At 44.0% G+C, this 25,870-nt stretch overlaps 2 protein-coding genes across 3 annotated transcripts; one reads left to right on the forward strand and one right to left on the reverse strand.

The window, feature by feature from the left end:
• Positions 1 to 32: 32 nt before the first annotated feature.
• ash2l (ash2 like, histone lysine methyltransferase complex subunit) lies at positions 33 to 9,744 on the forward strand. 2 transcript variants are annotated; one of them, XM_040157607.1, is made up of 17 exons: positions 33 to 94; positions 916 to 982; positions 1,151 to 1,296; positions 1,417 to 1,505; positions 1,597 to 1,691; positions 2,417 to 2,512; positions 2,823 to 2,918; positions 3,041 to 3,116; positions 4,096 to 4,113; positions 5,909 to 6,008; positions 6,204 to 6,421; positions 7,141 to 7,308; positions 8,179 to 8,372; positions 8,459 to 8,551; positions 8,635 to 8,733; positions 8,815 to 8,874; positions 8,987 to 9,744. In XM_040157607.1, exons 1-17 carry the CDS (start codon positions 36 to 38, stop codon positions 9,092 to 9,094), a joined length of 1,782 nt encoding a protein of 593 aa, XP_040013541.1. In that variant the 5' UTR covers positions 33 to 35; the 3' UTR covers positions 9,095 to 9,744. The 2 variants fall into 2 exon arrangements, with proteins under 2 accessions (XP_040013541.1, XP_040013542.1); XM_040157608.1 differs by lacking the exon at positions 4,096 to 4,113.
• Positions 9,673 to 18,466, reverse strand: grk5 (G protein-coupled receptor kinase 5). Its single transcript, XM_040157609.1, has 16 exons — positions 18,334 to 18,466; positions 17,626 to 17,715; positions 17,422 to 17,534; positions 16,716 to 16,793; positions 16,352 to 16,449; positions 16,173 to 16,265; positions 15,982 to 16,045; positions 15,017 to 15,157; positions 14,291 to 14,481; positions 14,165 to 14,202; positions 13,485 to 13,574; positions 12,260 to 12,468; positions 11,996 to 12,133; positions 11,221 to 11,358; positions 11,018 to 11,149; positions 9,673 to 10,933 (listed from the first exon to the last, which is right to left on the reverse strand). The coding sequence occupies exons 1-16, from the start codon at positions 18,383 to 18,385 to the stop codon at positions 10,844 to 10,846; spliced, it is 1,755 nt and encodes a 584-aa protein (XP_040013543.1). The 5' UTR covers positions 18,386 to 18,466; the 3' UTR covers positions 9,673 to 10,843.
• Positions 18,467 to 25,870: the final 7,404 nt, after the last annotated feature.

Genomic DNA, 25,870 nt, shown 5'->3' on the forward strand with positions numbered 1-25,870 from the left:
CTCGCGATTTTTTTTTGTTTTCATTGATTTGAAACATGGCGTCTGAAGGAGAGGCGGTTAGTGTTGCTGCAAACAGACCGGAGACCGGAGAGGGGTATGTTTGATTCATGCAAAAAAGTTTTATTGTCAAAAATGTGTAGGGCATGACTCCGATTGTCTGTGAAATTATAAGCCGCGAAACGCTCTTTTTTAGCCATAAAAGCTGTTGAGAGCAGACTGGCCAGCTAGCTAACGTTAGCGATGCACAGACTCACCGACTGAACCATTTGACGGTACAGTTTAGCTGCTCTTTATGAACAGAAACGATCTCTACATCAACAGAACTGACAGTTTAATCTTACTCAGTCTGCCGGCAAACCCATTAAGCCTGCGCGTAATTTAAGACTTTGTACAAGTTGATATGTCCCTCTGATAATCACACATACAAACCCCTTACGCCAGACTCCGTTTGAATAATGCCAGTTTTAGCAAACAGTGTACTTTTGACTCACTGAAATAGAACACTTTGTACAAGGGATAGGTGGGTAACAGGTTTAGATCTGCAATGATTAATCGGGAGCTATTTAAATAACCAAATAATCGTTTTAGCTATCCTTCAAGCTAAAATGCCCAAATTCTCTGGGTCCATCATCGCAAATGTGAGGATTTCACGCTTTTCTTTGCCATATATGATTGTAAAATGAATAATTTTGAGTTTTAGAAGGTTGGTTTGACGAAACAAAACATTTGACAAACACTTACAAACATACCGGATGGGTGATACCTTGGACACTATTTCACTTATCTCATTATGGACTGTATAAAGCCTTTTGAGGAACTATTTTGTTTTTTAGCAGTTGATATGAACTTACCGTCTGTATATACACAGTTGGGTAAATATCTCGATATCTGATCAATCTTTCTGTTAACTTTCAGGGATGCTGCATTTGGGGAACTACCCATCAGCATGGATACTGAATCTTCAAATGGCAAAGAGGGAATGGTAACAGTGTTAGACATTATTATTATGATTTTGTTTTTACTTTGTGTATTTTCATTTAGATGGCAGCGCAGCTGACTTGTTTTTTTGTTTTTTTTCGACTACATGTGATACAGACTCTTCATGGCTTTGCTACGAATAATTGTACACAAGCTGTTTTCTCTGGCACAGGAGACGGCTGGCGAAGGCTCAGAGGCTGCTGATGCTCTGACTGGATCAGGAGATGAGGAGAGTGGGAGGCAGCTGGGGGAGGTGGAGCTGCAGTGTGCCTTGTGTATGAAGTGGTTCACCGCAGACACATTTGGCATCGACACTGCGTAAGTATAGCCAAATGAGTAAATCTGTTATTCAGCTGATGGTCAGTGAAATATCCGCGGTTGTGTGTCAATGCTGACAGTTCTCATGACGTCGTCTTTTACCCCTCTCCCCCTCTACAGGACCTGTCTTCCCTTTATGACCAACTATGTGTTTCACTGCAACGTGTGCCATCACAGCGGTAACACATACTTCCTCAGGAAACAAGCAAGTACGTGTTCTTTGTGTTACAATCTGCAGTTAACATTAAGAACCTTAGCGTTTTCAATCATTCACAAACTGATGGTGCTTTTTGTGTTCAGACCTGAAGGAGATGTGTCTCACAGCCCTGGCAAACCTGACATGGAGATCCAGAACACAAGAAGAGCACCCAAAGACCATGTTCTCCAAAGACAAGGTGGGTTTAATACATTTTCACAAATGTGTTGGTGCTGACGTGGCCCTGTAAAGCCCGATGGTGCAATGGATGTGATTCAAGGAACTTGAATTGACTTTAGAGCCCAAATGATTAGTTGATTAATTGGTTATTTGACTGACAGAAGATGGACTGGCAACAATTTTGATAGCTGATGAACTGCGTAAGAATTTTTTTAAAGTAGAAATGCCAAAACTTTACTGGCTCCAGTCCTGAATGTGAGTTAACGGAATATCTTTGGGTTTTGGATTGTTGGCTGGAATAAGAAAGACATTTAAATATCTCAACTTAGGCTTTGGGGCATTGTGATGGACATTTTTTAAAAACCGTTTTCTTACATTTTATAGATTTAAATGATTAATCAAAAAAGTAAGGGCAGATTAACAAATAATGACAATAATCATTAGTTACAGCCCTACTTGATTTTCAGTAAATATTATGTCACAAACTGAGGCCTGATTTTTACATATAGCAAGGAAGTGTTGTCTCTGTGCATAAATAAAGATTCATCCACCATAAAGAGGAAATTCACGTCGTTCTTCTACTAAAATAATTTATGTTTCCCTACGAGAAATTAATTTAGAATCATAGCACAGACTAAATGCAAATGAGAAGGAGTGAGTGTGGTGAACATTTGTTGTCGTTCACAGCGTGAATACTTTTTCGTTTATGGAAATATTGGTCTGTTTTTTGATTCTCTGTTGCAGGATATCATACCATTCATTGACAAGTACTGGGAGTGCATGACAACTCGTCAGAGGCCGGGGAAGCTCACCTGGCCCAACAACATAGTGAAAACAATGGTAATATTGTGGTATATTGTGGGGAGATACAGTCCAGTACACAGAGAATTTAGAAGAGGCGGCTTCAGATCCTTCATATAAACACCAGTCTACATCAAGGAAGCCAATGAGGAGAAATGTGGTGCTCTCACCCTTCCCTGCAGGTTGCCTCCCTCAGGGGTTGTGGCGGTTCCCAACTTTTGACCCCTTTGCATAATGGGATAAGGGATAGAGGACATCGTGGATCAAAAATAACATGGCCTTGATACAGTTATAGCATAGTAATGGTTTTGTAATAGTACTTTTGGTTATTTTTTTGTTAATTTTCCAGAGTAAAGAGCGAGATGTTTTTCTAGTGAAGGAACACCCTGACCCCGGCAGTAAGGACCCAGAGGAGGAGTACCCCAAATTTGGCCTGTTGGACCAGGTATTTGCCACTCAGCTGTTTATAAATGGCACAATGGGGGCTTCTTGGGCTGCAGAAACCAAAGCATGTTTGTATACATATCTAATGTACAACTTAAGCTGCTGGCTCTGGCTCTTTTGTAGGATCTGGGAAACATTGGACCCTCATATGACACACAGAAACAGACCACTGCTACTCCCACAGCTGGTGGGCTCAATGGTAAGAATACTACTACTTGTAACACGGATTACAGTTGCACTATTTCACATTGTGTTTCAACAAAGGCCAGGGGAACGAAAAGTTTTAGGGTGCTTCCACACTTGTATTTTGGTTCATTAGTTCTGGACCAAAGCAAAAAAGCAATTCAGTGTCTCTCTCTACTTCTGGACTGGTTCAAGTTCACACTGGATTATTACAAACAAACCGAGTTTTGGACAGTTTTGTCGGCTGTCACCCTAGGCCATCAGTGCTGCATGGACCCAAATGGGGAAATTAAATCACGGTGACTGACAGCAAGTCATGCAGCACTTTACGTACCTTTTATGTGTTTATTTACGTTCACAGAGAGCTCCTGGAGAATAACTGATTATAAATATTATAAGTCAAGACTGCAAGCGAACAGTCAGAAATGGGACAAAATGGAGGTATTTGTCCCTGTAATATTACAAGAGGATTGTTACTATGTGGTTTCTATGTTTCCTGATATGGACCTGCTAAAATATGAGTAGGGCACAGGCACAACACACCTCCTGTTTTAATTCCCATTCATGTTTTGATGGATCAGGGAAAATCCCTGCACCCTAGTTACAGAGGGATCTTGTATAATTATAAACTATAGTAGTTAAACTTTTGATTTCATGCTAAAATCACATATCTGCTGTTATATAACCCTGCGGTCGTTCCGCTTTGCTTTCACACCACGAAAAAATGGCCCCAGAGTCCGTTTGGAAACAAACCTCTTTTTGGGGGGGTCTCGAACGGGTTGTTAAGTCCCCACCAGAGTTTCAGTGACAGCTTTAACAACAGCCCAAAAACTGCGCTAAGCTGGGCAAAGAGATCAGAGTTTGATAGAATGGAACCAAGCAGGTTATGTGTGAAAGCACCCTTACATAAACAATGGCCAATATAAAGTCCCCAAACTGAGAGTAAGAGCTTGTTAAATGTGATGACCATGGTGATTCTGTGCATTGTGTTCCAGGTGGATCTTCTTTCTCAGGTGACTATGTGGTATTTTGGCATCTGGAGCTGATCAGTGTCTTTTTGTGTCTTGTAACCCTCTGGATAGAAGTTGGCCCTGAGGTTCCAATCAGACTTTAGTCCCCCACCCCCCCAGCTCAAATCATGCTTGAGCCAAACTGATCCTCAATAAGCATCTTGTGGGCAACTTCATCCACGTCCAGTTGTAACCTCCCTGTCTGTTCTCTGTATCTGTTTGGTGCCTCTTGCCCAAAAGCTTTGCCCCCTTTGATCGGTGAACATATCTTCCTCGTCTTTGGCTTGCTGCTAATGGACCCTGAATTCCCTAAAAAAAAAAACTCCTCACTGAAATGACACTCTGCCCTCCATACCACAACGTATGTGACAGCAGAGTGCCATTTTTGATCTGCCGTTGGCTTTCATCCAATGCTAATTAGCCTCACCCTCTTCCTACTCCTTCACTTGTGTGTTGTGTGACAAACCATCAAACTTATACAATTCTGTTAAGTTCGAAATCCAACTTCATTAGATGAAGGACCCGAAATTAGTTGTTAAGCCCTAAGTAGATGTTTCAAATCTAAAATTCCTCTTGACCTGTACAAAGGACGACAAAATCGCTTCATGTGACGTTACTGTACTGACTGAAGTGGATCCTCATTATGTGCAGACAACAGACATCAACCAAGTCTTCCCTGTCAGTGTTTAATAACTGAAGACTGTTTCAGTGGATATGTGAAAACTTATATATATTATATTTTAATGTGCGAAGCATCTGTGCCAGCTGCTTTTCTTAAAAATATCTATATATACAAATAAAAATAATGTAAGAATTAGGTTACTTTTGTGGCTATTGGACAGCCAGTGCTTTGTTTTGAGGTCTTTGTAACTAATTGCCAATTGATTATTATTGTTACCATGATTTTCTTCTTATTTGGTTTATACACGATTTAATTTTCCGTAAAACCAGTTTTCAGTATTCCTGGAAGAAAGATGAAGGAAATCTGCCGTTAAACCCCAGCATCTGTCTCTGGTTTCACTTAGTGACAGTACACTGTGGCAGGATCACATAGAAGAGGGATCACAAGAGGCTGATAGTGTTTGGAAAATGCCATGCGAACTAATTCCTGCCTTCTTGTGCCTGCTGTCTCCCTGTGTACACCCAACGCCTAATAACCTGCTTTCACTGTGCGTCTGTAAGTCTGTGTGTGTGTGTGTGTGTGTGCGCTCAGTGGCAGTCTTGGCAGTACTGGTGTGGAAAGATGAAAAGTAAAAGGGATAAAAATATATTTTAATTAATGACGAACTGTAAGTATGATTTAAAGCATGAGACAGTTTTGGAAGTATAAAAACTTCGAGGAGGCCTGGAAGCTGGATAGAACGATCTACCATCCAATAACACACTTCAACTAACTATGCCACCTGGTTTAAAGTAGTGGGACTGAACCTTTAGTAATCTGTTATTTATAGTCAATACAGCAGCAACTTGAGCCAGCAGGTGTTTTATCAACATAAATGGGATGGACAAAAAACAGCAACATGAATTGAATCCTCCAGAATGACCCTAAAGTTGAATCGACAAAACTGAACATTATAACCTTCATGAAAGGAGGATTTCGTGCATGTATTAGACTGCATTAGTTATAACTAATTATACCTAATAAACTGGCAACTAGGTGTATATTGCCTTTGCCATTGACTGCCTGTGCGTGTATGCGTGTGTGTGTGTGTGTGTGTGTGTGTGTGTGTGTGTGTGTGTGTGTGTTTGTGTGCATTTGTTTCTGTTCAGCAGTGTAATCTGTGGTGTGTCTTTGAAGGTGCTTTGGCCCCTGGCCCAGGAAAAGGAAGAGGAGCCAAACGTAAACAGCAGCAGCAACAGGAGGGCACGGCTGCAGGGGCGACGAAGAGAACACGCAGGTATAGAATGAAAAACGGCTGTCGCAGCGATGTGAGGATCCCGAAATGCACTGCACGGACAGGATCAGGAGACTTAGAGCTTTCAAGCAAAGTATAAGTTGTCAAGGTTGTGGGAGATTGAGTCCGGTAGAGACCAAAAAACAGGATGTATTTTAAAAGATTCAAACTTGTGCTTCTCCTCCTCCCTCGTCACAGTGACCCTCTGTTCTCGGCCCAGCGCCTGCCTCCGCATGGTTACCCGCTGGAGCACCCATTCAATAAAGATGGGTACCGTTACATCCTGGCAGAGCCAGACCCCCACGCCCCAGACCCGGAGAAGCTTGAGCTGGACTGCTGGGCCGGCAAACCCATACCCGGTGATCTGTACAGAGCCTGTCTGTATGAGAGGGTGCTGCTGGCCTTACACGACAGAGGTACTCGGACGTCAAAGACACATTTCTAGGAGAGTGGTTTAACCTGTCACATCCTTAAAAAAGGTCTTGAAAGGTCTTAAATTGATTCTTAAAATTGAAGGCATTAAAATATCTGGAAAAGTCTTAAGTATTTTATTTATGAAAGGGCGTATATATTTTAAGATGAGGCCTAAACCCATGAGAAATCGTTTTGGCCCGTGTGGAGGAACCTTTATCGTTGTAAACATTCCTATTGTCCTCAAACAAGCAAACTGTAATTACAGGCTAGCAAAATTAGTTATGTAAGGTTAGTTAGGTCAGACTTCATGGAATGCACAACAGTGGAAGACAGTTCATTGCATTAACCATTTTGATTATTATATTACAAATTTATATGTGATTTTGCATATGTTTGTTATGTGGAGATGCATATCAATATCAGGAAAAGTCTCCATATTAATGTTGTGATTGATTTGCAACATATTGCAATGGCTTTAATGTGCATTTGTTCTGCTGTGGAAAGGGGGTGATACATTTTCTTTGTTGAGATCTTAAAAAGGGTTACGTTTGCTTTCCAAAAGTGTGCTGATACGCTGTTGCGGACATGATTTAAATTTTCTCCTCTACATTTTAATTTCATGTCTGTCCCTTAAAAGGCTAACTTATTTCGTGATCAAGCCGTGTTGCGGCGTCCATGTTTGTTTTGACGTGTACAAAACTGCCGTGTGTCCGTGCTGCAGCGCCTCAGCTGAAGATCTCTGACGACCGTCTGACAGTGACTGGGGAGAAGGGTTACTCCATGGTGCGAGCCTCCCACGGCGTACGGAAAGGCTCCTGGTACTTCGAGGTTTCGGTTGATGACATGCCTCCGGAGACCGCGGCCAGGCTCGGCTGGTCTCAGCCACTAGGTCGGTACTGCTTCGTACTCGCACTAACCGCTTTGAATTTTCTAACAAGGCATTTAGAGTCTAAACTGCTGTAGACGTGTTCAGAGATTCTTCTGATAAAAGTAACAACACGGTGTAAATTCGGTGTATCTCTACTCCATCCACTTCATCCACCTGAGAGACGTGGGTTTCCCATCTGCTCTTTTCTCATGTGAATCCTGGATTCCTTAAAGAGTAAGTTCACAGTTTTTCATTTCCGCCGGGTGCCCATATGAACATTGGAACAGGATTTGCTGGCTGTAATCATTCCTCCTGTAGAGCTTTCAGTATAAATGACTGGGAACAAAATGCACTTGATCTTTGTAAAAATGTGTTTGAGAGTTTATCTGAAGCTACTATGAGACTTGAGCAGTCTGAGTCAGACGAATCAAATAGATCAAATCAAAGCCTCCAAAGTTACAGTCATTTTAGCGTAACATTTCCTTTTTGTGTTTCCCCGTTGAGCTGCAGTGGAAGGACACAAACAAAAAGACTGTTTCAGTGTTAATATGAGCCCCTGACGAAGTCTTTTAAGACAGACTTGAAATATTGTGAACCTGCCCTTTAACTAATATCACTCTTTCATATAGATGAACATGATATTCTGTGTTTTTAAAATAATGATACATTTCATTTGTAGTGCTTTTCTTGATACTCGAAGACTCATTCACACATCGACAACACATTTTGGGTAGAGCAGAGAGAAGTCAGTTTTCGCTCATCGTTTTTGTACATGATGTTTGGCGTAAATTCAATCCAGCAAAATGTAGATGCTCCCTGATTTGTTATTTATTCTAAAGGATGCAGATTGCTTTGCAAACAGCCACATTTTCCCCTTTTTTTACACTATAGGTAACCTGCAGGCTCCGCTGGGTTACGACAAGTTCAGCTACTCGTGGCGCAGTAAGAAGGGCACACGGTTTCACCAGTCAATAGGAAAGCATTATTCCTCAGGCTACAGTCAGGGAGACACGCTGGGCTTCTTCATAGAGCTGCCTGATGGCACAGAGACAGCCAAGGCTCTGCCTGACACATACAAGGACAAGGTAACACCTGAGAGATAATGAGAACCATGCTGACTGTACACACGTTGTCACTCTGACATGTTTTCTTGAATCTGTCCTGTTTTCAGGCGCTAATTAAGTTCAAGAGCTACCTGTACTTTGAGGAGAAGGACTATTTGGACAAAGCAGAGAAAAGCCTCAAGTCAACGAGCCCTAGCAGGGTTAGAAAACCTCACCAAAATAAAATCCAGTTAGAAAACTCGGCACCGTTGGCTGCTGTTAACTTTTGGTTCCTGTTTTCCAGATGATATTCTATAAAAATGGAGTGAGCCAAGGTGTTGCCTTTGAAAACCTGTACGAGGGCATCTACTTCCCTGCCATCTCACTCTACAAGAGCTGCACGGTCGGTACAGGTGTTGTGCTTCTGACCTTCGTGCCTTCTTCATTTTTTAGTTTGTTAAAGTTTGCCTCTGTCTCTTTTCAGGTTTCAGTCAATTTTGGGCCACATTTCAAATACCCTCCGAAGGACATCAAGTACCAGCCGGTGAGAGCCCATGCAAAGGGTCACTTCCTTTCCAAGATCACGCTAACGTCTACTGAGCTATTGTTTGATCAGTTGTCTGTGGATCCTTGGTTTTTTTTTCTCCTCCCCACAGATGAGTGACATGGGCTGGGGAGCTGTGATCGAACACACACTGGCTGATATGCTTTACCACGTGGAGACGGAAGTGGACGGACGACGCAGCCCTCCGTGGGAAGGATGAACACGGCTTGAATTCAGTACGCACACTCCCCCAGTCAAAACATTGTTCCTCCGTCGGACAGTAAAATGAAAGCACCACACGCTGCAGTAGACTGTCGGTTGATAAAGTTGTGGCTGATTTCAGCTCTTGCGATGTTAGTTTTTCCAGACAGGAAGTTAAAACCTAATAAATTTGTCCTAACGTGATTCTGCCAAGTTTTTAATGGATGGCTGCATATATCATTTGTAAGCGTGCCATCAGCAGACATTCCACCCCGAACATTTTACAACTAAATCATCTTATCTTTGGTGCTCTGCTTTAAAGTATGTATACTTTCACGTTATTGTTATGCTGTAGAGAGACCTAATTGGATGTCAGAACCGATGTTCTGCGTAGAGTTGCGGCCAATCAGATCCACTTCAACATTTCTCAGTCATTCTGTAGACAGGAGTTGTTTCTGCAGTCTTTAGTGTGTTTTGTCATTTTGCTCATTTTACTTGTTTTACAATGTGTATCGGTTATTTACTGTTTTATACTCTGGGTTAAATAAATAAAATAAAAAAGCTACATGGAGAAAGCTGATCTCATGAATGAAATCTGGATTTCAAAAAAGGGGTCATTTATTTGACATTAAAAAGTGGTTCCAAACACTTTGCTTTAAGCACTAGTGCCTATTAATGTGATTGATGTGCAGTACTTGTCCACAACGAACCTCTAAACAGTTATTTTCCTCGTGCCTCTTCGCTGCAGCCAGAGCCATTACATTTTTGGGTCCGTCCATCCGTCCGTCCCATTCTTGTGAACGTGATATCTCAGGGAATATCACGTTCGAGGGAACGCCTCGAGGGAATTTTTTGTCACAAACGCTCACTTGGACATAAGGATGAAATGATAAGAATTTGGCGGTCAAAGGTCAAGGTCACTGTGACCTCACAGAACACATTTTTGGCCATAACTAGAAGAATGCATATGCTCATTACGATAAAATACTCTTAATACCTTTCATTAAATTCCTTCAAAGCCTTCACTACATGTATTATAAGAGTCTGGACAGACATGGATGTAAACTGCAACTTGGCTGGTTGGCGGAGGCGTAGAACTGTGAGGCAGGAATTCTAGTAATCGATAAATCTGTCGATTATTTCCTCAATAAATCGATGAATCGCTTGTTCTGTAAAATGTCAGAAAATATTGAAAGAGAGATTTAATTTACTATCATACAAGACTAAGATGATCTGTAAATATTTACATTTGGAACCAGAAGGGAATGTGGAACCACTAAACTTTTGTCTGTTTTTGCTTTAAAATGTACTAATGACCCTGCATGACAGGCTATTGCTTTTGTGTGAACTGAAATGTGAGCAGTTGTCGTTTCCTTTGAAGGATTAAATAAGAGAAAAGTCAGAAAAGGCAATCTCTTATAATGTTATGAAGTAGCTTCACTTTCCATGGTATTTGTATTAAAATTCAAGTACTTAACAGAAAGCTACTGACATAAGTTGTTTTTAAAATGGATGGATATGAGTGTTGCTGCGTGTGTGTAACTGACAGATCGTTAAATTATACATCGGCTGGACCTGAGAACAGATGAAGCAACAAGTGCCAATGTAGCTGTGAGTGAGAGCAGAACAATACAAATGCAAAGAAATGTATGCTGTGCTGTGATTGAAAAAGGAAGAACGGAACTGCTCCCATTGTCCTTCGCCGCTACAGTGGATGGATTCCGGTTGTTGTCAGGGTCCTAGAGTAGTCTCTGTGCTGTGATGGTCCTCAGAGGGCAGTGCTGAGTAGTCCTGACCTCATGTAGGTCTCATTGGAAACCAAACTCTGTCTGCTTTCGTCTGACGAATCTGGGGGTTGCTGTTGGAGGGGAGGGAGGAAAGAAATTTTCAGCTTTCACATAACTCTGCACACAATTTGGGAAAGAGTAGACTGTGTTCTTACATGTCTGCGGAGGATTCGGTCCAGCAGGCTGCGTTTGGGGCTCTCGGGGGTCTGGGACCAGTCCAGGTCTGGGGAGCGAGAACCAACAGGGCCAAAAATATTCAGCTCCCTGAAACATCCCGTCTCTATCATCTACAGGGGAGACAGGAAGATGTTGAGGCTGTTTTTTGGTTCTGTCTGGACAGATAATACGATGAACGCACCTCATTCTGCCAGTTTATAGGAACGCTGCCTGTGTTGAACTCGGAGTAGAAGTTGCTGTCTGCTTGGTCCAGGATGACTCCCTTCACCGTAGAGAACTCTTCGATGTCCCGCACATCACTGCAGTACACCTGTCTGGGCTGGAGGAGTAAAAACAATCACAGCATGCACTGAACACGGAGCTAAATCAAGTTTATCGCCCTCCTGCGCATTTATTCAAGCACAGCTTACATATCTTAGACCCATAGTCGCTGGTTGTTCTGCACATTAAGTTTGCAGATTAAGATTTCACTGTGGTATGTTGAACTCAGAAACCATGATGCACTGTTATTGATAAACTGGCCAATATAAAGTTCAAATTAGCTCCCCCTCAAACATCTACGGCATTAAAATTCTGGGCACCACTTTCCAAGAAAGCATTCTTTATAACGGGTTTATTCGCCATCAAGTCTACAGTTTCAGTCATTTTATGCTCTGTAGCCCTTTTCCTGAAATTACAAAGGGCACAAAGTGAACAATGATTGCCAGATCTCAAAGAATTAAAAAAGACAAGGCAAGTTATGTTGGAGGATATAGACCAGCAAAAATGTATGTCTGTTGTAATAGAGCACTTTTACACTGTGCCGTGAATAATTCTTCTATCACTGCCCATGTCAGACTGTGTAACGGGTGGCACGAGGGAAGTTCCACCAGTGGATAAAACAGGAAAATGCACATGTGCCGAGATAGCGTTTGTCTCTAAACCATTCAGAGTGGGTAAATCGTTAGGGTACTTGCATCAGGTTTAAATGGAGGCTCGACAAGTCCTGCCTCCAGCATCCTGAAGTTGATTTTTCGGAAGAAGGGATGTGACTGTACTTCTCTCCCCGTTGAGCCCTGGCAGCCCAACCTCCGTTCCGGGTCCTTGGTCAGCAGCTGCAATGCGGGAATTAAGAACCCGTTCATTTCTTGGGTAAAAGAAAAGACGTATTCGTCCCTGATTGAGTTGTGAGTCGTCAAAGCGATCTGCTGAGCACTTCTGATGACTTCTTGAGGACTCACCGAGGAGCAGATGTCTTTCACCGCCTTGCCAAACTTGTCACAAAATTCCTCCTGCTGCGTCTGAATCCTTCTCTCCATCTCTGAGGCGTTCGGATGCTCTCCCCGGGCCCTGAACGGGGGCTGCCCTGCAGTCATTTCGTAGATCAGACAGCCGAGGCCCCACCAGTCTGCACTCAGCCCATAATGCGCGTTGCCGATCACCTCTGGAGCTGAAATCAGGATTCTAATCAGTGACCCGTGTCTGCTCTGCTGCAGGCTGCTTGGTGATTGTGCCGTTTCCATCCAAGCCAAACACCACAAAGTTTGTTGTTGTTGTTTTTTTTTCGTTTTTTTTTATAGCCATGCTAGACACGAGGCCCTAGAGATGGGAATCTCGGTCAGTGGGTCTGTCAATCCACCACTTAAGCACAGACTGTAGTTAATGTCTGTCCAACTACTGGAAGGATTTGAATTCTAATGCTGAAACTGTACAGAAAAGACTACCGGTACCATACATAATGTATATGGTGATAGTTCACGCCTAAGTCTCCAGAAAAAATAGACCATATTTCCACCATCTCTCAGCTCATCTTTCACATCTTCATCACCTTGATACTTTAGTGAGAATTGCTTATAGCCAAGAGTCCTTTGAACTGACAGCATATATGAGAGGTTAGCGACAACTATTTCAGTCTCTCCGTTGGTCTATTCAGCTCTGATGTTTTTCAGCTCTTCAGAGGAAGTTTGAGTGACGTTGAAGTCAGATGCTTTATTTATTGTTTCTTATTATTTGAGTCTGTTTCCATTTTGTTTATGTCATTACGTCAACGTTTCCACCTCAGACAAGTGCAAAAACCTTTTTTTGACTTTTTTTTTTTTTAATTTCTGGAATTTCTACTCAGTTTTTTTTTTCCAATGCAAAAATTGAAAAGGTGCATAAAAGCGGGGGGGTCGCAACACACTGAGCGAGGAATGTCAAGACATTAGAGTTCAATGTCAAGGCCACCCGGGAACCCAGATATAAACCCTCTGATACAGGCCGCCACAGTGCTTTGTGTGTCGTGAGTGTCTTTACGTTTTCATCTCTTGAAGAGTTTGGTTTTGCTTTCAGATTAGCTCCTCTTGTGGTTCAAAGTGTCAATCAGTGAAATCAGCCTCTGTGCTGTTTTGCTGAGATGAGAACCTACGGACTCACGGTCCTCTGTGGACTTTGGCTGGAGACCAACAATGTGAGTTACATACAAACCCATATAGCCCAGCGTGCCCACCCTGCCTCGCAACAGACTCCCCTCAGACAGCCTCACAGCCAGGCCCAGGTCAGAGATGCGGATGTGTCCTTGGGGTAACAAACAGAAAAGAAATCCACTGAGCTGCTTTCACGGTTCTCTCCCTCTCCCCTTTGCCCTATCATTTCCTACATCCCCGCACTGTGGTGTGTAAAGCAGGAGTTGGTGCTGGCTCTTGGAAATAATACACAAAGTGTGTCTTCAGTAATCTGACCAGCAATTTGTAAAACACTAAGGCGTTTAAAACAAAGGCGGTTCCAGGTCTTCAAAAGTGCTGCCAAGAATGAAGGAACAGGTGTAGAGACTTCTAAACATAGATGACACCACACATCATTCCCCCAGGCTTTCACTTCCTCAACCTGCCTTTGTTTGTACCCTGTGAACAGGTAGATGCATCTGAAGAGTGTTTCCGATTGGCCGAACGATTGCCTGGCAGAACTCGATCTGTTATTTAAGTCATTCAGACTAACTTAGGAGCCAACGTCAGCAGGTGCTTTAAAAAGAAAATAACTTCATTATGTTCTGTCTGCGCAGCTTCGGAATGTGATCCGTTTCGATGTTGTTATATTAGTCAGCATTAGTCATTGCTGGAGATCAATTTATTGCACACTATTCACTGGAACAAACGAGGCGTACATACCCTTGTCATCCAACAGAATGTTTTCTGGTTTCAGATCCCTGGAACATCAAACACAGCATTTGATTCAGTAGCTCCAGGACAGTAAAGATGGGACTTGAGGCACTGCCAATGTGGAAGTATACCGACCGATATAATATTGACTTCCGGTGGAGGTGCGTTAGACCGCAGCAGACTTCCGCGGCGTAGAAGCGCACTCTGTCCCTCTCCAGGCCGGGTACTCCTATCTTATAGATGTGATACTTCAAGTCCCCACCGCTCATCATGGTCAACACCATGCAGAGGGTGTGCTTGGTCTCATAAGCGTACGCCAGATTCACCTGAATGGAGACGGAGAAAGCGCATGTGAAGCGCAGAACCGCCGAGAACTCGGCAGTATTCTGTAAGCTCCTGTAACATCTGGGCACTGACGTGTACGAGGAAATAGTGCGTTTGTTGGGGACAATTTTTCGGTTCCCAACTATCACACATTTGGGGTGACGCTTGAACCCCCCTCTTTAGCTTTTTATGAGCAGCACATAAACATTTATTAAATTGTTTATATCACACTATAATGTAGTTGTACGCCGATGTGAGGATGTTTCTAAGTCTTTCTATTAATGCACAATTTTTGTCAACCACAACTTCTCCTATGGAGACACAGTTTATATGATTACAGCTGTGTTTTACCATATTGTCGTTCATTATCTGTTCACACAGCAGCCTCCGCTTGCCGGTGTCCACAGGACGAGTTAGAGCTGTTAACAAGTACATCAGTAAACCCTTATGTCTGCTGGCAACTACATTCTAGTGCAATATAATTTAGGCAGAAAGCCAAAGGACCAAACAGCCTGAGAGCTGCTGCGGTAATCTCACCACAAATCGACTGTCCAACCCTTCCAGTATCTCTTTCTCGTTGAGAGCCATGGCCTCTCCTCGCCTCTTCTTCACGTGGGTTTTCTCCAGCTTCTTGCAGGCGTACATCATTCCCGTGGCTCGCGCCTGACATGCCCACACCTGGAGAGGAAACACGGTACGATCAAGGACACCGAACGTGTGGGGTCCTTGGGACTGGGGGCAGCATCAAAACCACAGGTGAAAGTTGTGTCAAAAGTAAATCGGGTGTTTGAAAGTGACTAGCTCTCTGAGATGAGATTCCCGTAGCTGAACCGGTGTACACAGGGCAACATGCGGCACTGTGAAGCATTGTAAATATTCCAACGGTTTAATACTGCATTTCCATTCAATTGGGGAACTTTTAAGGGACAGATTTAAAAAGAGTGATCAAAATGGAAGCAGCAGAGGCCGAGATATCCAGACTTTTATTCTCTAGGACTCCAAAAGCACGGGATTCATACATTTCCCATGAAGCAATGAAACGAGAACCACTGCCCAGTTTGTAACACAGGCTCCCTGGTGAAAGTTTATGGTCACTTAAGTGACTTTCTTAGACTTTCTTTGGTGCTATGTAGGTATCGCAGGTTATTTTCGGTTTTATTTGCTCAGGGTTTTGAGATATCAGTCACTGCCAGCAGTTTTCACTGGAACAGCTTTTGCCTAAGGAAGTAGGTTAATTGTTGGCAGGAGGTTTCCAGAGTAAGAGGGATTCTGGTAAAACAAGATAACGAAATTCCTTCCCTTTCCACTGTAGTGTGGATGAAGGCAGAAATGTCAGAAATGGATATCTCCAAACGTGGACAGATAAGACCCAAACTCTCTGGATTTGTAGATGCCGCTAGACGTACTTGAGAAATGATGTGTTTTTATTCTTATTCTTATTGTTTGGGTGAAGCATAGCAGGGACTGATTTGGTCATTAAAGTGATGTGACTGCGGTCTTACCTCTCCAAACCCTCCTTTCCCCAGTAGTCTGTACTGTCTGAACGTCTGCTTGGTGATGGGCTGCCTTGAGGAGAGAGACAGTTTTTTTGTTTGTTTGTTTGGTTTTTAATAAAAACTATAATTGCAGTGGAGCTGATCGAGTACAAGCAGGTAAACCAGCTACCCGACCGACCCCCAACACACATACTAACCTCTCTAACATCTTCCACTGCAGAAAACGGTCGAAAAACATGCTCTCCTGGTACTGGATGAAGGGCTCTCCGCCGAGGTGTTTGTGTAGGTCCCTAATCCATTAAGAACGAGAGGTTGGTCGTTATTCCCTAAAAACACGCGCATGTACACAGAGTAGAAGGAGCATGTGTGGACTCACGCCCTGCAGTCACGAAAGACGTCCCCACAGCAGTCGAGCTCCAGACCGTGGATGCAGCTCTGTTTGTGCCTCAGCACAATGGAGACACACTGAGCGGACTGAGGACAGATGGACGTGGTAGTTAAAACAGTGTGTGGAGCAGCAGCAGCAGCAGCAGCAGAGACCAAAGCGTTATGTTATTGCCGGCAGCAGCGGTTGAAAGCAACATTTTTGTTTCTAGGTGGACTAATATGAGAATAAAGTGTGGAAACTGTATTTCATAAAGTGCATTTCAGTGAAAATAAACACATGCAATAAGAAAAAGATCCATAAAGATGAATGTTTGAAGTAGTAAAGACGTGTGTTTTCCATGTAGTTGCCAGACCTGACTCATGAGGAATCTCTGAATGATGCCGATACCAAAATCTCTCCTCTCCTCGTCCGACTTTGTCTCAAAAGAGTCCTGAGGGAGACGAAGACGAAAGGGATACACGGGAACGGAGCATGAATGAGCGGGACACTGACCACATCCTGCGTACCGAGCCATGTCAATCGGGACATCAGACTCGGACAACTGCACATTTGACTAATATCAGACATCCTGCTCTAAATTTGATACACAGCAACCATCACATTTTTTCACAGCGCTTATTGCAAGGAAACGTGTCTGTCCTATAGCTCTTTCCTGCTTATTTTTATCGTTCACCATCCAAATGTTGGCAACTTTTTGGTATCAACTGTTGATTCGTTAAAGGTTGTGAAACGCACAGATTAATGCTTGTCACAGACCTCTGCAAATATTTCCTTCCTTGTTATTCCAGACCTGTACTGGACGCACGGTCATGTTGGAACAGTCCGGCCCACTCAGGCAAACTGACAACACAGCACATCTGATGCACTGCCCTGCATCTTTTTAGTTTTAGTTTTTTACTGTTTGTTCTAATTGTTTAGTGTAAACGTTTCACATTTTGCATTTTAAATGACCGTAGTCCAAGAACTGCCTCCTGAGCCTCAGGTTGCTCTGTATTTCTTACAGTAGCGAATCCTATGACTCATATTCTCCACAGAAGTCAGCAGAGTTTGAAGTGTACCAAAGCGTCCTGGAGGGAAGTGTAGTTCTGCAGATCAGGGCGACTCCGACAGAAGAGCTGAAACAGTTTCTTGCCGATGGGCTGCTTCACACACAGGCTGTGGTAGTCTCGTTCTGATGGGGAAAAATCAAAACCTGATGTGAAACCACACAGCAAACCGCACCGTGCGATGGCGTATGAAATACAGTACACTCGTGCACACACCTATGTTCATGGCCAGGTCCACACACTGACTAATGTGAGGGAAGCGAAGCATCTCTTTCCATTTGCAGCTTCGGCCTTTACTCCCTCCAACTGCGGACGGCGGGGAGGGACAGGGGAAGTACAACTATTTTAGGTTGTCGTGTTGTGAAAACGCATCGCCGTACCTCAGACTGGCACATCTGTCAGCAGTGTGTCACAAACATCCACATGTACATGCACGCCTGGCTTGTCAGGTTTCACACAATAGTGGGCTTGACAACAGTCAATGAACTATTAATAGCTCTGGGAACAGGTAAGCAAAGCCTGTGGGACCACATTACTCTGCAACTTAATTTCACACTTGAATGGCCGTGCTGCCGCTTGATGATCGCATCTTAGATACGATTCTAATCTCTGACTCGATGGCTTCAGGCGAAGTCACCTTCTTCAAATCAGGGCACAGCTGCGGAAACACCATCCACACCTGTGATCCTGACAAAGTTTGTGTACTGAAGTGTGTGTGCAAATGAAAGTCTAAAAAAACTCTGCGTGTTATTGATCTAAAACCGTGTGCAGCACATGTTAAAGTTAAGCTTGGGTTTGATCCAAATGTGGAGAAAGAAGCAGCTGTCAGCCTACGACATCCTGTCACACTGGCTTCTTAAAATACGTTTTACAAACCTTTCTAACATCAATTCCGTAGAAGAACACGAAAGAATCAACTCTTACGTTCCCTGGCTTTAACAAGAGCGCTGTTTGCCACAATGCTCTCAATCTCCATGGAGGCGTGTGTGTGTGTGTTTGTTCTAACAGTTGTCCTCGTCCGTTTGTCCGCAAGCAGCAGTAGATCCAGCCTTCGTGCGCTGACTGGCACTGAAAAGAGAGCAGCAAAAAGCAGCAGTCCAGCTGGTTTGGCTGCCGTCTGACCCGCAGTGCCTGTGACTGGCTCATGAATGGAGACGCAGGTGTTTGCACCTTTTGTGTTACAGCGAACTCCGACCGCAGGACACTCCCACGTCGCAGAGGCGGGTCAAACCCTGCGGAGCGCTCATCATCGGGGCGACAAGGAAACGTTACAGGGCCTAATGTGTGGTCTATCTCGCAATACTTCTCTGATTCTAAGCACCGCATGCATAAAACCGAGCAAGAGGAATCATTAGATAAAGGAGGAAATGAGAGGAAAGAGGCAAAATGTAATGTGCAAAGATGACTCTGACACAGTTACCATATGAAGGAGGTGTAATGGAAGCTGTTGTGTGCCGGAGAGACTTGTAATTAAACAGCAGAATGAACCTTTTACCTGTTGCTCGACCATTTGGTTCTCCACATTTTGGCCACATCTTTGTGAAAAAAACTGTTGTACTTTGAGGGGAAATTTAGTATTTCGCTTCTACAAAGACAGACTCAAAAAAGAACGGTAAAAAAAAGAAAGAAATAGACTGTTTTCACGTTCAAATGTTTGAAACAGTTTTTACTGAGTCTGGTCAACCTTCCCCCACCTGCTGCGCCAGTGGCCTGTAGACGACGTCCAGACAGGCTGCGCCTCCACACCCAGTAGGACCCTGGTTAACCCCACACACACACACACACACACACACACACACACACACACACACACACACACACACACACACACACACAAATTCTGAACTTTTTCGCTCTTTGATAGCAGCAGACAGCTGGTTTAGTGGCACTACAGTAAGGGAATGATATCAGTGGTGGAACGGTCCCAGATGTACAGGTCAAACATGTATTTTGGACTTTGCCCTGCAGTTCCAGTTCAAAACTCCAATAGGAAAACAACACATTTTAGAGCAAATTAAACAGAAGGTTAAGCAGTACACTCACGCTCAGGAGCTTTGATCTGTAAAGCTAACAATGTGTCGACAAGTTTGTCTGTGGCAGGATTTCAGGTTTCAGGCAAACAGGGCATCGTTTAATTAATTAAACTGAATTACAAGTTCATCAAATCAGTAAATCTGGGAAAATTGACCAGAATTTCTCTGAGCAATGTAACTGGACATGACACCGTTCTGATACAAGTGTTGAAAGAGCAGTCTGTCGTTTGTTTTTCAGCGAACCAGTGGATTCCACCCTCCGCCACTCAGGTTGGGAGTAGAAGAGCGTTGAAGCCCAAAGACAAATTTCAATGAGCGGACGTCCAAAGCCTGCAGCGAACAAGCGTGTGTTATTCGCCACAAAGGTCCTTTTTGGTAACAAGTCGGAGTTGGAGCTCGAATCCAGCTTTAATCAGGTTGGTGACTCGTTAAATGAGCCTTCGATGTGTTACCTAGTTCCCTGCTTAGCTTTTTCCACCGGTGTAAACTGACCCTTGTGAAAACACAGCCTGGCAACAGCTCATTCAAAGTTATTATAGCTGCAAAAAAAAAAAAAAGAAAAGAAATAGACTGTTTTCACGTTCAAATGTTTGAAACAGTTTTTACTGAGTCTGGTCAACCTTCCCCCACCTGCTGCGCCAGTGGCCTGTAGACGACGTCCAGACAGGCTGCGCCTCCACACCCAGTAGGACCCTGCTTAACCACACACACACACACACACACACAAATTCTGAACTTTTTCGCTCTTTGATAGCAGCAGACAGCTGGTTTAGTGGCACTACAGTAAGGGAATGATATCAGTGGTGGAACGGTCCCAGATGTACAGGTCAAACATGTATTTTGGACTTTGCCCTGCAGTTCCAGTTCAAAACTCCAATAGGAAAACAACACATTTTAGAGCAGATTAAACAGAAGGTTAAGCAGTACACTCACGCTCAGGAGCTTTGATCTGTAAAGCTGACAATGTGTCGACAAGTTTGTCTGTGGCAGGATTTCAGGTTTCAGGCAAACAGGGCATCGTTTAATTAATTAAACTGAATTACAAGTTCATCAAATCAGTAAATCTGGGAAAATTGACCAGAATTTCTCTGAGCAATGTAACTGGACATGACACCGTTCTGATACAAGTGTTGAAAGAGCAGTCTGTCGTTTGTTTTTCAGCGAACCAGTGGATTCCACCCTCCGCCACTCAGGTTGGGAGTAGAAGAGCGTTGAAGCCCAAAGACAAATTTCAATGAGCGGACGTCCAAAGCCTGCAGCGAACAAGCGTGTGTTATTCGCCACAAAGGTCCTTTTTGGTAACAAGTCGGAGTTGGAGCTCGAATCCAGCTTTAATCAGGTTGGTGACTCGTTAAATGAGCCTTCGATGTGTTACCTAGTTCCCTGCTTAGCTTTTTCCACCGGTGTAAACTGACCCTTGTGAAAACACAGCCTGGCAACAGCTCATTCAAAGTTATTATAGCTGCAAAAAAAAAAAAAAAGAGGGTAAAGCCTGACACCTGGTGGACAGAGGACACTACACCACACAGAAATGCAAACAAACACACGAGGGATGTGTTCACACACGTTCTTCCCATTATCTAGTGTACTGTGTGTATCCGTCTCTCTTCACCTGTGTAGGAACGGAGGGGCGTTGTGCAAGGGGGCGGCACGACGCCGTGCTCCTCCGCTCTCCTCCCCGTAGAGAGGGGATGCACGAAATCCGGCAGGGGGGGGGATTTCAGATGTCGCAAATGCGGTCCCGGGACAGAGGGTGGGTTTGTCTGCTGGGTGTGCGCACTGCGTGTGCTGAGTGTGTCTTGCTGTCTTTCAATAGTGGACGTCGCTGTCAAAAGAGGAACAGGCCGAATTTTAGGGCCCAGAGCTCCCACCAGGGCTGGAAGTAAGAGATGAAATGCGACCACCCTGGACCTTGTTTGACTGAGATTAAAGCACGGATTGTTAAAATGCACCGACTTTGCAAACAGCAAATGTACAGTAAGAGTCCAACTACTTTTGAGGATCTTAGTGAAACTATAGTTAAATAAGTGGGAGTCTTACTGAACGTTTTCGTTTGTACGAGAGACTGTGAGAGGGCGAAGGTCAGGATCCTTACAGATGATCAAACGATTTAATATAAAACAACTTCCCCACTCAGTGAACATCAACACTCAGGCACAAGGGTTTCACTGAATTGTGATTTTTTTTTTTGCAAAAGAATTAAATCGTGACTCTTTGATATTAAATGTCGGTTGGATCAGTGTTAGTGTCAAAAATGTTGCTTGATGCGGCTTCAAGAAGCGGTATCGTGTTTTCCGAGGGTTTCATAAAGTCTGAGAGGACCGAGCGGCGTTTCTGTTTGTGCGTGTTGCGGCCTCATGTCTCTGAACCTGGACAGGAAACTCGGCAGACCAAAAAAAACTGCCTGTGTCACATCTGTCACCTGCCTCGGGTGTACGTACGCCGCCGCCGCCGCCGCTCAAACTCAGAGTCCACCCGCTCGGGGGACGTCGGAGGACAGGTGTCAGCAGAGACGGAGCAGCTTGAGACCCTTCCCCTTCGCTGCACAGCCTCCGCTGGCCTCGTCTCCGCCCGGAGCGAAAACCGAATTAACACGTAAAGAAAGAAAATCAAACGGCCCGATGAGAGTACAGGTATAAGACCAACACATGCAGCAACACAGAGGGCGGTTATCACCTTCTGACACGTGACCACACTTATAACCGTCTACTTTGAATGTTATTATTATCATATCTGGTATCGTTATGGTACGAAACCGTGCGCCTCATTTCCAAGTTACACTCAGTTCCCAGTTTATTAGGAGCACCCAGCTAGAACGAATGCAGTCTGATCCAACGGTCCTGCAGCAGATCCTCCTTCGCGACGGTTGTCACGCTCAGAGACGCGTTGGCTCAACCGCACGATCGTGCTAGAGGATGTGGTCTGTGGTGCTGGCGAACGGCGCCAACGGGTGTTTCTATTGTTTTGTCCACCCCGTTTATGTCAATGGGGGTAGGCTGGATAACAGACACACCTCCCCTGGGTGTACATGACGAACCACTAGTAACTAATTGTGACAGGTATTTCTTTTATGCCTTGTATGCCCCCCCCCCCGGGTCACCAGATAAAAAGGTCGCGAGACGATTGATGAGAGAAGAAAGAAGAAAAACCAAGTCCTGATACTGACACTGATAACAACTCGTAAACATCTGAAAAGTAACAAGGAGCCACAGCTAGATACTGATTTTTTTGGAAGAGGTCAAAAGCCGTAAATGCTGGAAGTCACTGGTTTAATCTTTGAGTGTGTGTCTGGTGCTTTAGATACTGATCATGTGTTAAATCTGAAAAGAAAAAAGTAACTAAACTACAGTCATTAAATATAGTGGAGGAAAATATTTCCCTTTGAATTGTAGTAGCATAAAATGGAAATACTCAAGTAAAGTACAACTGTCTCAGAACTGTAATGAAGTACAGTAAATGTACTTAGTTACACTACATTCCCCTACTGGGAACTACTGGTCTATAACTATTAAACCATAAGTAAGACCAATCTAAAAATATCACGCTCTGCAGAACCTATCTACATTTTTACCCGTTCAATGGCAGCATGGTAACGGCAAAACCTACTCTGAGCATTTCAGGAAAGAAGAAGAAAAAAAAAAAATCCCTCACAAACAAGAATGTCACTTGTCGTTTACGGGGCGGTGTGTAATGTGCAGCAAATTGGCTTCTCGTGTTCGGCGGTGGGACAGAAAGTGAGAGAGTCCGGGAGAGGTTTGGCTGATTCATGGGTTGTAGGAGAAACCTGTGCGCAACCCGGAAGCTGGCCCGTTGCCACAGGTGGACGCAACTTTTCAGGCCAATGACACATGTTCGTCACATGGGAAACGCATGATGTTGAGGGCTTGCTTAAGGCCCTGTGGTTTGTACTTCCTTTTCATCAAATGCTAGCATCAGCATTTAGGAAGGAAGGCATGTGGGTGAGATCTCAAGTCTTGCCCTTTAAAACCTAAAACGGTCTGAGGATGAGAGGTTTCCGATTTCACAGCGCAGTCAGATGAGGGGCTGTGGTGGCCTCATGCCCGCTAATGTGAATGAAGCAATCATGTGTACGCTCAGTAAGAGAGGACCTCTTCATCATCCAAATCCACCAAATCCATGAATAAAGATATGAGGTATTGAACCTCATCGCTGGTCAAGGAATTTAAACGTTTTTTTGTTTGGTTTTTTTCCTGGAGCCAGGCCTGGCTAGAATCACGATCTTCACTTGCTGGAAATGTTCCCCGGTTTAATCGTCTCACAGAGGCGCCTTTATCTGCTGTTACCGGCAGGAAAACATTTGGCATGACTGAAAAGGTCCATAATTATGTAACGCCACGCTACAGTTCAATGTGATCCCTGCCTGAAAGGAACCCCAGGCACGGATGCACAGACGCCACGTGAAGCGGTAGTTTTTCGCCTTCGCTCTGCTGGTCCACGCTGAAATATCTCTGCCCCGAAATTTCCCGCACGCATTCGTGGTGTCCGGATGATGAATCCTAATAACTTTGATGACGCGCTGACTTTTCTCCTCTTGCGCCACCGGGAGGTGACATTTGTGGCCTTCACCGAAAAAGTTCGACATCTATCAGATGCATTGCCGTGAAAGTTTCGAGACATATCCACGTTCCGCTCAGGACGAATCGTAGTAACGTTTTGATCCCTTAACTAATCATCTAGTTCCATCATCAGGTCAAAAATGTCATTTGTCTTGTTCTTTTTTGTTAAAAACGCCTCAGCTCTGCTTTGCGTTTAGCGCTAATTAGCAAATGTTTGCGTGCTAAACGTTAAAACTTGCAAAACTCCAAATACAGGGTAAGGACGCCAAAACTAAGATGGTGACACCTTCTGATGGGCATCGTTTAAAATGGGTTAACAAGCTGTAATTAATGATTTATCATAGATTTACAGGTCAGTCATAAGCCCTCAATAAGAACAATACGAATAAGAACAATTGCTGTAGAGCCTTTTGTTCGCATGTATATGGGATTGACTCATTTTTTGCTGACGGCTTAGTACCAATCGAGAAACTCATGACCCTCCGTTAATGACTTGCTGACATTTATCTCCAAACCCAAGTCCCATCATCAGGGTTATTTTCTCAGACTTGACAGATTTCCCATAGGGGGCGTCACAGTACGGGGCCGAGACATATGCCAGAGAAGCCACAGTGTACCCGGTTATACCTCTCGACTACATGCATCAATCACAGGATGATTATCAGAATTATTATTTAATGCTGGTTTGATACCTTTTTTACTCTTTCACCATTTCATATTTAGCCTTTATTTGCAGTTTTGTAGGTTCTAATGTCGTCTAAATGTGTGATTTTTGTACCGAGGCAACCCGTGCAACAGACTGTGACCTGCTCTCATCAGATCACCCTGTATATAAAAAAAAAAAAAAAAAAAAGCAAGAGCTACCACGGGGGTAACCTTGTTTTCCCATCCGCCAGTGTCATGCAGACACAGGCGTCATTGTCAACCTGACTCTCTGGTTTGGAAGTCAAACCACGAACAACGCCCAGTCCTGTTTCCTTCACTTAAGGCAAATGTCCAAATTTCTATCCGGAGCTGACCTTGGAAAACTTCTCCCCGCTCTCATCTCCTCCTAACTTGAAGGCTGTCTCAGTGTCTTTCGCTCCACCCCCTTGGTCTTAACCTCTGCCTGCCGACTCCTTTCCCCGATGCGCCAGCTCGGGGATCAGACCCGACTGTAGCTCTCCTCCGATAAAACCAGGTGGTGATGCGGGATGAGGTGCCTCATTTACACCAGCCTAATTCCTCTAAAAAGCTGGTTTGCATGCAGTTGTTCAGCGATCAGACTTAAAGGAACAGTTCAAGATTTTGGAAAACAAGCTTATCCTCTTCCTTGTGGAGAGTTAGATGAGAGGACTGGTGCCACTCTCGTGTCTGTCCGTTACACATGAAGCTACAGCCAGCGGCCGGTTAGCTTAGCTTAGCACAAAGACTGGAAACAGGGGGGGAAACAGCTAGCCTGGCTCGGTCCAAAGGTAACAAAGTCCACCTGACACCACCTCTGAACTGTTAATCAGTGAGATGATAATGATGATAATTTGCCGTTTTATGGGGGGTTATTTGTCGGACCACTTCTTCAAACTGCCCCCTCAGTCTCCTTTACCTCCTCTGTGTTTCTCTCTTTCATCCAGTCATAAGCGTCAGTCAAACGTTAAAGTTGCACAACCGTTAATCAACGGAGCGACAGAATCACTCTGTTGTTGTTTCTAATGTGTGAAAATTGCGTTTCAAATGCATCGTATTTTAACCCGTCAGGGGCCTAATTTGCCGAATCCAGGTGGTTCTTCCGAACGGTTCTTGAGTTTAGCTCCTCCGGTTCCCTAGTTCCCTGAACTTTTTGGTGAAAGAAGACTTTTAGTCTCGTTTGTCATT

Source organism: Xiphias gladius, chromosome 20 (genome assembly GCF_016859285.1).
Source record: "Xiphias gladius isolate SHS-SW01 ecotype Sanya breed wild chromosome 20, ASM1685928v1, whole genome shotgun sequence".
Classification (NCBI taxonomy): domain Eukaryota; kingdom Metazoa; phylum Chordata; class Actinopteri; order Istiophoriformes; family Xiphiidae; genus Xiphias; species Xiphias gladius.

Coding starts and splice junctions, on each gene's coding strand:
- grk5 (XM_040157609.1), bottom strand. CDS start 18,385: ATGGAGATTGAGAGCATTGTGGCAAACAGCGCTCTTGTTAAAGCCAGG. Junction 17,716..18,333: donor TCTTGTTAAAGCCAGGGAAC/GTAAGAGTTGAT, acceptor CGCCGTCCGCAG/TTGGAGGGAGTAAAGGCCGA. Junction 16,266..16,351: donor GTCTTTCGTGACTGCAGGGC/GTGAGTCCACAC, acceptor TTAATGGATTAG/GGACCTACACAAACACCTCG.
- ash2l (XM_040157607.1), top strand. CDS start 36: ATGGCGTCTGAAGGAGAGGCGGTTAGTGTTGCTGCAAACAGACCGGAG. Junction 1,506..1,596: donor CTTCCTCAGGAAACAAGCAA/GTACGTGTTCTT, acceptor TTTTGTGTTCAG/ACCTGAAGGAGATGTGTCTC. Junction 7,309..8,178: donor CGGCTGGTCTCAGCCACTAG/GTCGGTACTGCT, acceptor TTTACACTATAG/GTAACCTGCAGGCTCCGCTG.